This window comes from Nipponia nippon, unplaced genomic scaffold, assembly GCF_047370975.1.
Source record: "Nipponia nippon isolate SJK-2023a ecotype South Korea unplaced genomic scaffold, ASM4737097v1 scaffold_5, whole genome shotgun sequence".
NCBI lineage: Eukaryota > Metazoa > Chordata > Aves > Pelecaniformes > Threskiornithidae > Nipponia > Nipponia nippon.
In genome coordinates this window covers 14,818,920-14,832,743 of record NW_028262369.1, presented here as the reverse complement: position 1 = coordinate 14,832,743, position 13,824 = coordinate 14,818,920, and the positions used below count along the sequence as shown (strand labels likewise).

At 40.3% G+C, this 13,824-nt stretch overlaps 1 protein-coding gene across 4 annotated transcripts in view; it reads left to right on the top strand.

Annotated features, from left to right (window-relative positions):
- The window catches only part of SMURF1 (SMAD specific E3 ubiquitin protein ligase 1), a 46,395-nt gene extending 33,719 nt beyond the window's left edge, over positions 1 to 12,676 (top strand). For 2 of the 4 annotated variants that reach the window (XM_087734447.1, XM_087734445.1), the window contains exons 9-18: positions 164 to 310; positions 1,589 to 1,793; positions 2,061 to 2,164; positions 4,232 to 4,346; positions 5,354 to 5,532; positions 6,431 to 6,568; positions 6,947 to 7,067; positions 8,578 to 8,779; positions 9,612 to 9,687; positions 10,441 to 12,676. In XM_087734447.1, the coding sequence (XP_087590573.1) occupies positions 164 to 310; positions 1,589 to 1,793; positions 2,061 to 2,164; positions 4,232 to 4,346; positions 5,354 to 5,532; positions 6,431 to 6,568; positions 6,947 to 7,067; positions 8,578 to 8,779; positions 9,612 to 9,687; positions 10,441 to 10,540 (1,387 nt within the window). In that variant the 3' untranslated portion in view covers positions 10,541 to 12,676. Of the gene's footprint in view, positions 1 to 163; positions 311 to 1,588; positions 1,794 to 2,060; positions 2,165 to 4,231; positions 4,347 to 5,353; positions 5,533 to 6,430; positions 6,569 to 6,946; positions 7,068 to 8,577; positions 8,780 to 9,602; positions 9,688 to 10,440 lie in introns of all 4 variants that reach the window. The other 2 variants (XM_087734446.1, XM_087734444.1) reach the window with 1 other exon arrangement.
- Positions 12,677 to 13,824: the final 1,148 nt, after the last annotated feature.

Sequence of the window (13,824 nt, the reverse complement as noted above, 5' to 3'; positions counted from 1 at the left end):
GATTCTAAAAAGACAGGATTAAAATCGCTATTCTGTCCTTCCTAAGACTTTCATAGCCTAGAATCACTGAGCACCAAATTCATTCCCCCCTCTCCCCTGAATGTAAATTGGTTTCATCTTAACTTCAGAAGTGCTTTAACACTTTGTTTGCTTTGCCCCTTAGAGACCTTAACAGTGTGAATTGTGATGAACTAGGACCTTTGCCTCCAGGCTGGGAAGTTAGAAGTACAGTTTCAGGAAGAATATATTTTGTAGATCATAACAACAGAACCACACAATTCACGGATCCGCGACTACATCACATCATGAAGTAAGAACCTTGCCTGATAAATAATTCTTGTCAAGTTTGAATTCTTAAACCTTTTATTTTTGTATAGTTTTAACTACAGTCTAGGAGTCATGAAGGGTTGAAAAACCGCATGATAACAATATGGGGGAACAGATGCCACCGATGATCTAGTCAGGGTCCGAGCATTGGTTCTCAGTGCTGGTTTTATCTAAGCTTTTTGCAGAGACTCTTCAAAAATGTTTTTACTATGCTTTGCACTCCTCAGATTTAAGGGAGGGCTTGCTTATTTCAGCACAACACTGATCTCTCTAAGCTGGTTGACAAAATTGCACCAAGCTGTGCTGGAGCAAATATGCAGTTCTGGAAATGCTGGGGTGTGGGGTAGAGGGTTTGCCAGGCGGTTCCACAGCAATCAGCTCATCCCTGTCTGGATTAGGAGTTCTAGCTCTGTGCTAGCTATGCTAGACCTGAACTGGCTTCATGCTCCCATGAGCTCCAGACAACAGGAGTACAAAGCCAGCTGGAGTCTGGTTGCCTGGTGCTGTGCAGAGCCAGCTCAGGTTTAGCAGGATTTAATAAGCTCAAGCTCTGCATCATGCAAAGGCAGCTGAACTGTTACAGAATGGACCCTGGAAGCAGCCTGGCGGTGCTTGTTGTGCCCAAGATCAGACTTTTTCCTGGATCTGAGTTGTCTGTGGTTGAAACCAGCTGGGGAATCTCTGTATCTAAAAAATCATTGCTCCATAACCCAAATAAAGCACTGATAGGTGAGGATAGTTGAATGTATGAAGCTGCAGCTATTTGGGACAAGTACATCTTTCTCTTTTAATAACCATAGATGCAGTACTTTTACTGTGTCAAGAATCCCCAGCTTTATTTTGCATGGAGCTGGAATAAAATTCATTGCAGTTGTTAGATAGTTCCATTTACAAAGCTGTTGTTTGTTCCATTAGCGGTCTGTTTTCATGTTATAGTCTGGAAAGTTGTCACTATATGGGAGAAATACCACACAAACTTTTTAATTACTGCTCAGTTAGCATTCAGTGATCATGCTCCACAGCCTTCCACAATGTATTGCCATATAAAAACTGAGCTGAAAAATGCTGAAACTCTTTATTGTAAATATCCGTATTCCTTATGTCCCTGAATGTAGGGTAATGATGCTGTAGAAGTTACCCAGCTGAATATACATTTCACTCCAGGTTCCTCTTACAGAAGCTTAATCAGTTCTTCCATTATTGTTTTACATATTCCCTATTGTTATGCTTCCAGAATAAATATTTTACTTTTCTTTCACAGCCATCAATGCCAGCTAAAAGAGCCCAGCCAGCAGCCTTTGCCAGCTCCAAATGAGGGGTCACTAGAAGATGGTGAGGAGTTGCCTGCACAAAGATATGAGAGAGACTTGGTACAAAAGTTGAAAGTTCTTAGACATGAGCTCTCTCTTCAGCAACCACAGGCTGGTCACTGCCGCATTGAAGTATCCAGAGAGGAAATATTTGAGGTATTTGATTGGTTTTTTTACTACTATTAGCAGCTTTTGTAACTCAAGAGTTAAGTAAAACTGATTATAGCAAGTCTGCTTGACAAAAGAGGTGGTGAATACCACCAAGTGTTATAAAGTTCTCATTGGAATTTGCTTCAGATTAGCACTTTAACAGAATAATGTTTTCTGTAGTTGAGTAACAATCTATGTATTACAGTAATGCATCTTAGTAGACTTAATTATAGGAAGGAAATAAAATGTCTAACTGTAAAAATACACATACAGGAATCCTACCGTCAGATAATGAAGATGAGGCCAAAGGACTTGAAAAAGAGGCTTATGGTGAAATTTCGAGGAGAGGAAGGCCTGGATTATGGAGGAGTAGCAAGGTGAGATTTGGGGGTTTGTCTGACACTTTTCAGCTGTAAAGTTTTCCTTAAAGTGACCTGTGGCTGATAAAATTCCCTTTCAAATTATCTGTTAATAGTATATTTGAATTATTTGTGATCTAGTTTATAGGTAGTGGTCGTAGGTTCAGTCTTCATTTCATGGTAGATTGGAAAGTGGAAGCATGTGATTTAACAGTTGTCCTACAGCCCTCCTGGTGTCAAAGGCTTGCACTACATGATTTGGTTTGCCTTGCATTTGGGAACGTTACTGGAATTGTTGTCCCAAAAACTTGGGTCCATTACCCAGTGTGCATTGCCCAATTCACACACAGAGTCGAGGTATTTTCCTTTATTACATAAATACGCAAATATGGGTGCATGGTACAAACCAGCACACCATTGATGTAAACTAACAGTTATTTATACAATCGTCTAATACATATTCATTGTCACTTTGTTAAATGATTGGTTAAAATTCTTCACCTGCCATGTAAATTACTACGCATGCTTACTATGATTCTTGAGACCTTTACTTCCTTAATCTTTTGGGTCGGTGGGTTTCTTGGGTGGGTGGTCCTTGAGTCCGTGGTCATGATCTCCCCCTGCCAGAATTACCTTTCCCCTAAATTCACTTAACCTTGGCAACACTCAGCAGGCCTTTACGGACTGTTAGCGAAGGAAACTATCATTCACTTTAGAGTTCTTTGTTATGAGATATATACCTGTTTCATGATGCCGTAGTATTGTTAGGGTAAAATGAGCAAGGTTAATCTTTATCGACATCAGAATTAATGCCACTTTGAGGTGTTTCTGTTTCCCCTCTTCCCCATACGTCCTCTGTTTTCATCACCATTACCCAGTGAGTGTAAAAGGCTTGTTTAGGATAGGCTATTGATCTTATTGCAGAAAGTGCTGATCCCAGCAGCAGGCTCCAGTTTCATAAGTGAAAGTGTGATCAGCTCAAATTGTGAGGTCTTTCAAGAAGCATATAGACTCTGAAGTCAAATCCAAATCACAGTAGAGGTTCTGTTAAATACACCTGTCTGATTTCCAGCGAAAGGATTGCAAGACAGCAGGGGTTCCTGTGGGTCTCGGGCACGTTCAGGAGAGTCCTCTGATCTGTTGGAGCAGGAGTGAAGATGAACTAATCCTAAACAAAGGCTACACCACCCACTTAGGTGTCTTTCAGTAACACATCTCTGGACAAAGGAAAGAAGTTGGAACATTCTGAGCTGCCTTACCAGAGGCAACCTTGAGTGTCTCTGCTGTTGACATCCTGTTGCCCTGATGGCTTTCATAATTGCCCATTTGCTGCAACAGACTCTTTCAGATCGGTACTGCTCCACTTGTAAGCATTAAAGTTGATAGCGCTCTCAGAATATTTTGAACCTGGGCTGGGCATCCAAATTTAATAATAAAGGGGTATTTGTCATGGTGAGTTGGGAGGTCAGAAATAGCTTTAGTTCTGTTCCTGTCCTTGTACGTTACTGCGGTGAGAGAATTTACCTAAGCCCTCCTCTTTTAATTTGTTTGGTCTCTGTGCCCCTTCTGGGCTCTCTGCTGAAAGCAGAGTTTTTCTAGTCATTGAGCATTTGCAGAAGAACAGATTTTCTAAACACCTCCAGTGATTGAGCTGATTTTAAACAACAGACTTTTTGCATATTTCTTTGTACTGTACAGGTTGCAGAGGAGCAGATCTTAGTCTCCAAATATCCGAACTCCACAAAGTCAAGATTTTTCTGGGAGTGGGTCTTGTTCAGACTCAATTTGTTGATGACATTGTCTAACAGCTTGCTATAGCTTCTCTAATTGATGTTAATCCCTTCAGTACTTCTGAACTAAAACAAGTCTGCCTGTGAGTGGAGTAAGGTACTTTATGGGTTTTTATGCATACCTCTCTGGTCTGCAAGTGGAGGGCAGTACAAGGTGATGTGATTTTGAAGTAAGCATTTCATAACTGATGACTAGTTTGATGCTTCACAATAATTGTGTTGCCTGAAACTTTAAGTGTAAGTTACACCCTTCTAAAATACCATTTTTTTTTTTATTTTTTTTTTTTTTTGGCAGAGAATGGTTGTATTTACTGTGCCATGAAATGTTGAATCCCTATTATGGACTCTTCCAGTACTCCACGGATAATATTTACATGCTGCAAATCAATCCAGACTCTTCTATCAATCCTGTAAGTACTAACTTCTGAGCAACTTACCTACTTTAACAGAGGTCCCCTGCAGTTTTTTGTTGTAGCTGTTCTTCCATGACAAGAGTGTAAACTGAAGGGTAAAGCAGAATAAGAATGTGTTAATGAGTCTTATATTGATATAATATGAAGCAGAGGGGTTTTGTTCAGAAATGAAAAACACGAGACAGGAGGTATCCTTTGATAAGTATCTCATTTCTTTGAGACTCCTCGGTACTGACTGGGATGCACGATGATTCTGAGAAGATATCCATAGGTGAAATTTATCTTCACAGTGAATGCAGGCGGTTGTGTAAACAGCGTTGCATCCTAAGCAGTGTTCACCCCATGACTGTAGGGACTTGCATGCCTGCCTTGCCCTTTCTCAATAAGCTGCTGTGCTTGCTTTTTTTTTTTTTTTTTCCTCTCTCCTTTCCTCACTGGAGGAATTGTATTGATGCAGACCTTAAAAGGAGCAGCAATTCTGTATTAGTATAGGGGAATTTTTTCTGACGTGACATTTCCTGACATTTGCTCTGTAAGATGGGGGAGATAGATTGGAAGAATCTCAACCGTAGGACTTACGCCTCAGTTTTCAAAAGTCAGTTTATAAGCAACATGAAAGACATGAAGGAAACAAGCACGTGGCCTGCTTCCTCAAGAGCAAAAAGATTTTGATGGTTAATCAAAGAATAAACTAACTTGTTTGGAATTGTCGTATCTTGGATTCTGGAGATTTCATGGGCATTTTCTTTTCCCGAGTTTTGCCCTTCGAGAGGTCTAGAGGACTTGTATCCAATTTATTAGTCAGGTAATGCACAGAGACTTATTTGAGGCATTTAGTCCTTAAATGGTTCTGTTCTTGGTTATGTTATGAGGAAAAACGGTGGCTCCTCTTGCCCAGAGGGTTGCAGGTAACTCGCACTGAACATACAACTGATGGCACAGATACAACCACAAGATGTCAGTGTCTTCCCGCTGCCTGATTTTCCTCTCCTCTCTCCCTGCAGGACCATTTGTCTTATTTCCATTTTGTTGGTCGGATAATGGGTTTGGCTGTGTTCCATGGACACTATATCAATGGTGGTTTCACGGTTCCCTTTTACAAACAGCTGCTGGGGAAGCCCATTCAGCTCTCAGATCTGGAATCTGTTGACCCAGAATTACACAAAAGTTTAGTCTGGATCTTGTAAGTACTGTATTTATATATTGCCTCACTGTAGAGAAGATGGGCAATACGTTGCCAATACGTACGTATTGCAATAGTAATACGTATTGCAATACGTACGTTGGCAATAGTGAGATATGCTTTATAGAAAATGTTTGCAAAAATCTTGTAACAGGGGAGATCTGGACAAAATTATTAAACTACTGTTTCTGTGTCAGCAAGCTCAAGGTTCTTGAGGAGAAGTTCATCCTGCAAACTCTGTGTTAGCTCTCCTTGCAGCAAAGCAGATACTAAATTATTAAACATTGCATGGGTGTGGTGGAATATCACAGTATCAAAATCCAAACTCGGGACGGAGTTCTGAGGGAAAGTACAGCCTTGTTCAAGAGAAAGCCAACTTCAATTAAAAAGGAAATAAATTGAATTAATTTGGGCTTCTGTACACTTACAGTTCAAAACCAAATCCACCATTTGGTGTAGCGCTGGGACTCTGCAATTCTGCTTTGTGTTTAAAGTTATTGATGTCTTTGAAATTCACTGCATGCTCTCTCTTCTGTGCTTCACACTGATACATGACAGCAGATCAGTTTATTGCTCTGTGTGTATATATAATATATATAAAAAATAGAATATATATACGTGTATGTGCATTTGTGTATATGGGGTTTAATTCATTATTGTGAGTACTGCTAGAATTAGGTGGATGACTCATATCTGGTCAGACTCTTCAACATTCATTAAGCTATACAGAAATTGGTGATCGTGGCAATATTTCTCTAGTGGTGTGAAATGCAGATGGCTAGTTACTAGGTTTATCCTGAAGACTACCTGTGTTCAAATAACAAACTGTCAGCATCACCACTAAGAGTTATCAAAACATCAAAAATACTAGGTTTACCTTTTATCTTTCCATTGCCAGAGAGAACGATATCACCCCTGTTCTGGACCATACTTTTTGTGTGGAACACAATGCTTTTGGGAGGATTTTACAGCATGAACTCAAGCCAAACGGCAGGAATATTCCAGTGACAGAAGAGAACAAGAAAGAATATGTCAGGTATTGCAGAACAAAAATATATCCTGCAAATGTAGTGGAAAGAAGGTAGTAAACATTCATTTTTTTTATATAGTGAAACTAATGAAATAATTATTTTGGGGGGAAGTACCTGAGTCATAAATGACATGAACGTTTTCACACAATGCCCTATTGTAGGACCTGGGAAGAGGAAGCTGTGAATTGTACTTTGGTGTTTCTGTTGATGGTATAGTAATTAATTTTCAATGGAAAAAGGAATGGATAAGCACTTCTTTCATAATACAAAATGTGTGTATTAAACCAAGTTCCTCTCTAAAATAAGCATTTTCCAGCTTTGCTCTGAAAAGCCCAGTCCTATCTAGCTCATCATCCCTGACTTTTTCTTTCTTTTTCACCCAGGTTGTACGTAAACTGGCGATTTATGAGAGGAATAGAGGCACAGTTTCTGGCTCTGCAGAAAGGTTTTAATGAACTTATTCCTCAACATCTCCTTAAGCCTTTCGACCAGAAGGAGCTTGAGGTACGTGTTTTATTCACATGGAATATTGTTTTGTAATACGTTTGATTCACAATCAAGCACTGATTCTAAAAAAACAAAACAAACAAACCCACAAAACTTATTCCAATTTACGTACCAGAAAGCTGTGTATTTGTTTAACCAAACCCTTTTTGGTTTATTCTAGACATTCTTTGGGATAACATTGAGAGGTCTACTTAAACAGGGAAAGACAAATACACCATGTTGTCTAACCAAAGACTAATGCTCAAAGCACGTGGTCTGAGCAGGGAGGGAGTACTGCAAGTTTGAGGAATTGTTGGCAAGACCTAACGTGTTATCTACCCCAGAACTTGTTTTCTTCAGTAACTGTTTTCATGCATGGCTGTTTCTATATTCATGCAGGGCATGGTTTACAGGGACTAAAACAGAAGTGTAGAGCATATAGAAAAGAAATGAATTTGTCTTCTCATTTAATCCTGAGATGTAGAATGCTGCCTCTTAAAATAGTTCTTGTTATAGCAATTTTTCCTCTGTTTTTGCCTTTTAAAAAAAAATAAGGCAACCTGTGGAATATGGACCATTTGTGGTATTGGAAGCACTAGCTTCGTGCTAGTTGTTCGTGCATGCTGATTAATCCCATGAAGTTATTGCATTCCATTTGCTAGCTGCTTGAAAAGGCAGATTAAAAATCCATTAAATATTTCAATACTGCCTGCGTCAGAACAGTCACAACTGTCCTAATAATGTAAATGAGTATAAGTTGGTGCTGTCTTGGTGGCACAAAAAGGCAGCTGTTAAATGGTAGCTCTCAGAAATGTGATCCTCAATATGGAATATTATGGGAAATTTAGAATATGACGCACGTTTTGTTTTGAGGGATGAAGTTTTCTCTATGCCATTTACTTGACGTTGCCAGGGGAGGTGGTTAGATTCATGGCCAGCAGTGACTTCCTTTTACAGTATTTTGCAACCTGGTGTCATCTGGAAAAGAGATTGAAGTAATATGTCTGGTCTGTGTTAGAGCCTCTCACAAACGACATCAGAAAACAGATGCAAAGTTTCTGTAGTTTGTTGTGGAACAACAAACCAAGTAGGATGTTACCATAAACCGAGCAGAATTCTGTCGTAGTTGGCATTGGCACCTCTAAGACAAACCTGCATCAGGACAATGACATTGTGTAGCACAGTAGATGGCATGCCTTCTTCCAAGTCTGCGCTGTACCCTCATAAAGATATGCTGTGCTTATCAGGTAGGATAGATTTAACAAAGCAGGTCTTGAATGGGCTTCTGGCTCTCGCTTCTTGTGAAAATTCTGGTTCTGGTAAGTGTACTCTTTGACTGGTTTCATTGCATTTTAACTGGAAAGATTTACTGCCCGTTCCAAGCTGTTTTGGAACATTACCGTGCACCAAAAAGGTGGTTCAAGCGTGTAAAGAATGCTAGGCTTTGTGAAATGGTTGGATGTATGTTTTTAGAGCTGCAAACCTGAAACAACTCTGAATGTTAAAGCGTTTTCTAATCCTTTAACAGCTAATCATAGGAGGCCTGGATAAGATAGACCTGAATGACTGGAAGTCAAACACACGTCTAAAGCACTGCATGGCAGATAGCAATATCGTGAAGTGGTTCTGGCAAGCAGTGGAAACATTTGATGAAGAAAGAAGGGCAAGGTTGCTGCAGTTTGTGACAGGTTCGACGCGTGTCCCACTTCAAGGTTTCAAGGCTTTACAAGGTGACTGATGTGGAGGCTGAGTTAATCTGTGGTGGGAGACAGAGATAAAAATGGTGTGGTATTTACTAGCCCCTTGTAGAATATCAGTGTATTACTGGATAACTCAAGCACTTACAAACTTCAGATCCAAAGAGCAGTTTTTCATTTGTCAGCAGCTCTGCTGATGGCGAACACTTTAGCCGTTGCTGATAGTGATACAAGCTGGTCGATCTGTCATCGTGTAGCCCTTTGACTGGTGTCAGTATTAGCTTATCAGTCTCCTACAACTCTCTGGACTGTTAAAATAATTGCATGCAAGCACACACATGATCAGAGAGCTGACTGAACAACTTCTTCACATGAAAATTGTATTCCCTTCATTGTTTATTTGGCAGCAAATCATTAGACTAAAACGAGTTCCTCAAAAATTGCAGTTTTTTTCATCAGGAAAGGTGGCAGTGCCCTAGGCTGTTGTGATTCTCCTGGTAATGTTTCATCTATCGGCTGACAGTAAACTTATGGTGAAACTTAAAATACATAGTTCTGTTCTACAAGGAAAACCTTCTTGCACTTAAGTCCTTTCATTTATCAAGGTGCACCTTTGTTAATATAAAATTTAGCAGCTTTCCAAAATACTAGTCTGCAAATTCATTGTCATGAACAGCCCTAACACTTCTGCCATCCCTTCATCAGCTGCAAATCTGATCTACAGATTTAGCCTATGACATACTTACGTTTGCAGCTGGAACTGTAATTTTCTCTCTTGCCTTTTTAGAAGTGGCAAAATCGGTGTGCATGAATGATGTTTTGTTGAAGTGCATTAACTAGAATGTCTGTCTGTAAGGTTCTACAGGCGCTGCAGGACCCAGACTGTTTACCATCCATTTAATAGATGCAAACACAGACAACCTTCCAAAAGCCCACACTTGGTAAGATGAAAACATTCTGCATGTCGATGCTTGCTTTCCCTTTGCCTTGGTTTAAAGGAGTCACCTCTGTTGGTCCAGGCTATGGATTAGCCATGTGACATGCACAGATGAATCCAAGTGTGCTCTGCTAGCTTGGGAATATCTGTACTCTGCAGCCAGCAAAACAATCGACAACTTATAGTTTGATTTGTCTTCTATATTATCTGTGGGTTTTGTTTATCCTAGAGTTGATTATTCTGGGTAGTGAGAAATTTGTAAGTTTATTTCTACGTGTTCAGCAAAAGTATTCACCGAGAAATGACTCACAGCAGTGAGTCCTCATCCAGGGTTACAAAGAATAGCTTTCAGATGTAAAATGTAGGAAAAGCGTGCTATTGGTACAGTATAGGTGCAGAACTGAGCTCTTGTATGGAAGTCTCACTCTATCAGAGACAAGAAATCGTTTCAGCGGAGGCACAGATTGTCTGCAGGCAGAGCAGGGAGTAGGCCTGTCTGATGTCTTGCTTTATTTGCAAGTCTCCTACATCTGCCACCTGCCTCCTCCTCCCAAACGCTGCCCTATTAAGTTGTGCATTCCTGTTGCAGAAGTATGGGGTGGTTGGTTTTTTTTTATCTTGTCTCCTTTGGCCACTGAGGTGGCTGAGGTTTTCTTTGATTTTTACAAATTCTGTCTATATGTAGCTGATCTAGATTTTTTTTTTCAATAAGTATTTTAGATTCATATGCTGCAATGTGTTGTTATTTTACCTCTAGCTTTAACCGGATTGACATTCCGCCTTATGAGTCATACGAGAAGCTTTATGAGAAGCTGTTGACAGCTGTGGAAGAGACTTGTGGGTTTGCTGTGGAGTGAAAAAGCAACCAAAGGAAACAGATGCTAGCTCATGGACCACCAAATCAAAAGCTAGAAGAAGCTTGCTGTGAACTTCCTGCTAAGCTGTCTGAAGCATCGGAACTCTAGACAACTTAGAGATGGGGCTGTTTCCCTTCCGCCACTGGTGGATGAGGGTGGGGGTCGGGGCTTTTGTTGGTGGTTTCCAACTCTATTTTCTCCCCTTTGTTACAATAACCCCTTCCCTCTTCTTCCATCCTCCATAAAATGAAATGCAGCCAAGCTCAGCATTTGGCTTTGGTTACACAGGATATTCTGCTAGATTTGTAACACATATTGTGATAGAGTCAGTGACCTGTGGGTTTTTTTAACAGGAGAATCGAAGTGTAATTAAGAATGAGCTTGATTTGCTGAGGACTTGCAACTGGTAGGTGTACCTGGTTAGTTTGTCTTAAATCAAGCTTGAGCCCTTGTAGAGTCCGGCGGGTGCAGAGTGTCTGACTGGCACTGGAATTTGCATTGCACATTTTAAACACCTGTTTAAAAAGTAAACTTCTAGCAGAAAATACCTCCGTATGAACATTTAACTGACAGGTAAAGAAATCCAAGCTCTGCCTTAGCAGGAAGCTCCCAGTGGAAGCCGTGGCTCACCTTGAGAAAAGTGAAGGAATCTGGGACAGCTTACATGGTATTGTATGATTTCTTTTTGGTTGTCCTGGCTGAAATCTAATTGTTTTGCACATGAAAACAACTATTTCCTCCTGCAGAATTACTTTCCATAGTTCATTCAGATGTAAGTACCTTGCAGAGAAGCCTTGAAAGGAGGAGACAGAGGATAAAAATCTATTCAGTCCCAAAGCTGTGATTTCTGTGCCACTGTTTTACCCGAGATGTGTTTGTGTGACTTCAAATTCTAAAACTCACATGGAAATCGCTGAAAGCTAAGTTAACAGAGCAGACTTCTGTTCTGAAGTTTTTGGCCTTGGGAAAGGTTTATTTGGAGGTTGAGGTAAAAGGGTAACTATATAGCGAGTACATTTTAAATGTTATGGAAAGCTATTGGAAGAATTTATTACTTCAGTTCTGTAGGGATGAAGATTTCTCCAGAGAGCCATATAAGGCGATTTTTTCAAATATTTGAAACTAATATTAAAAGGTTTGTTCTCTAACACATTGCTAAAACGACTTCCCAGGGGAAACAAAACCAAATCAAATACCTGAATCACTAACATTTTTTTCCAGTTTGCACACCAAGACGAGACAGTATTTTAACAAATAACACAGCTTCAGAAAGACCCAGTTATCTGTCAAACATGTCTAAACTTAAGTAAAGCAGACTTGCTTGTATAGGATTTTTTTTCTTTGGCAAGCCTGATTTTTAGAGAGATTCATTGCTGAAACATTTAACAGATGTTATGTTTATGAAATAGTGCATTGAAATTCAGCTGTGGGTAAGAGACCGTTCTTAGAAGATGTCTACTGGAATACTTCTATTTTGTCTTTTTTTAATTTAATTTGATAATAGCTTTAAACTGTGATAGGACAGAAAGTAGACACTTGTCAAAACCCTGGCATCTTTCTCTGGTTTGTTTGTGGTTTTCTTTTTACCATTGACCATAATTGTTGTGATTTGTTGTTGGGAGTAAGGATTGCATTGGAGGTGTAAAATTGTACCATATTGTGAGATTTGCACGGGGTGGCTAAAGATGCGCATCCTGCAAGACTGTACAGGAGAGGCATACTTAGACCCACGTTCTATAGGAATCTTCTGGCACTTGGGGACCAGTTTCTGCAGTACTGGTTGTTGGGACGTAAATGAAACTGTGACTCTTTTGCAGAAAAGAGAGGAAATGCGACTGTCTGCAGAGAAGCATCTGTACGGTCTTGGGCTGAGTAGCAGAATCCTCACAGCCCTGGCTTTTCAAAATGGCTGTGAAGTCGTACCTGTTCATAGAGTGTATTTAATCCTTTCAGTACGTTTGAATGTGCAATAAACCAGTCAGATAGGAGAGGGGGGAAAAAAAAAAAGGAAGGAAAAAAAAAAGCAAAATGGGTTATTGCCCAAAAGCTTTGCATGCAGTCTCATGTGGATTTTTCACTAAAAGAGTTTAAAAAAAAAAAAAAACCCAGATAATAAAGCCCACTACTAACAAAAATCCTATCACGCAAGCTCTACGTGCGGCACAACTGGCTCAGTAAAAACCAAGCGAGGTGAAGGTAAAGGCCCTTGATTTGGAGATCTATAGGTCAAGTAGCTTTATGTCAATGACACAGTTGGCATATGATAGTTCCTAATGTCTTTGCTAGGTCAGTGTTTTATTGAATGCACAAAATAAGAATAGGCAAGGATTGTTGTTTTGAAAAGTCCGTCTGTTTTTTGCTGTATTTAAAAGCCCTTGTCAAGGTACCTCCTCCATGCTGACAGTAACGAGAATAGGGCACTGTCTTTTTAATTCTTTCAGTTCTCTTTTGAACAGCTTCACCACCTCTCCCATCGTGTTGTCTTTGCAATTTTGTGCCACTTCAGTGACGATGAAGACATTTTTTTGTATTGTTCTGTACATGCATTTGAGGCAGGCCTTAAAGCTGGTTGGGTGGATGGAGGAAAATAAAGTGAGGCAGAATGAGTTTTAAGCGCTGGCTTGTTCTTCCTACGGCTGGCTTCAAGGCCAGGGAAGGCTGAAATGCAAACAAGAGTTTGCATGGCTTGAGCCACTGACTCTCTGAGGTCTCGGGAGCTGTTCGGATAACCTCAGCTGTCTGAATTTGTATGTTTATTCCCACTTGGTCTGCCAGCACTTGAACTGGTTGTTACTTCTCAAACTTGCCCAAAGAATAACATCAAGTCTGGTGTTCATTTTGTCATCACGTGTTCCACCTTGTACACGGATACTCTTGGATCTGACCTGAAGGAAATACAAGGTACAGTGTGTCTTTTGTTCCTGTCCTAAAGGCAAACCTAAAAGCTGGTCCATTGGCACAGACCTTCCATGCTTGCCCTGATACTGCTCATCAGCCTATATACTATATGCTCAGGGATGTAGGAAACCACCACTTTGCTCGTGTTTTAAATCGGGAAGAAACGAGACTGTTTTATGAATGTTAGTGTTAACTTGGGCATTATGTTAGACGAGACCCTGCTTCAAAAAGGCTGCTCGAAGCTCCAGATGGTGAAATCAGCGTTTGCTCAGCAGTATGTACTTAGTTCAAGTCGAGGTGGTTAGGAAATCCAACAGATCTGGTAAATTAGTGATCCAGCCACCGGGCCCTCTGGAGCCGGTGCCCAGGTTCAGGGCCGTGTGGCA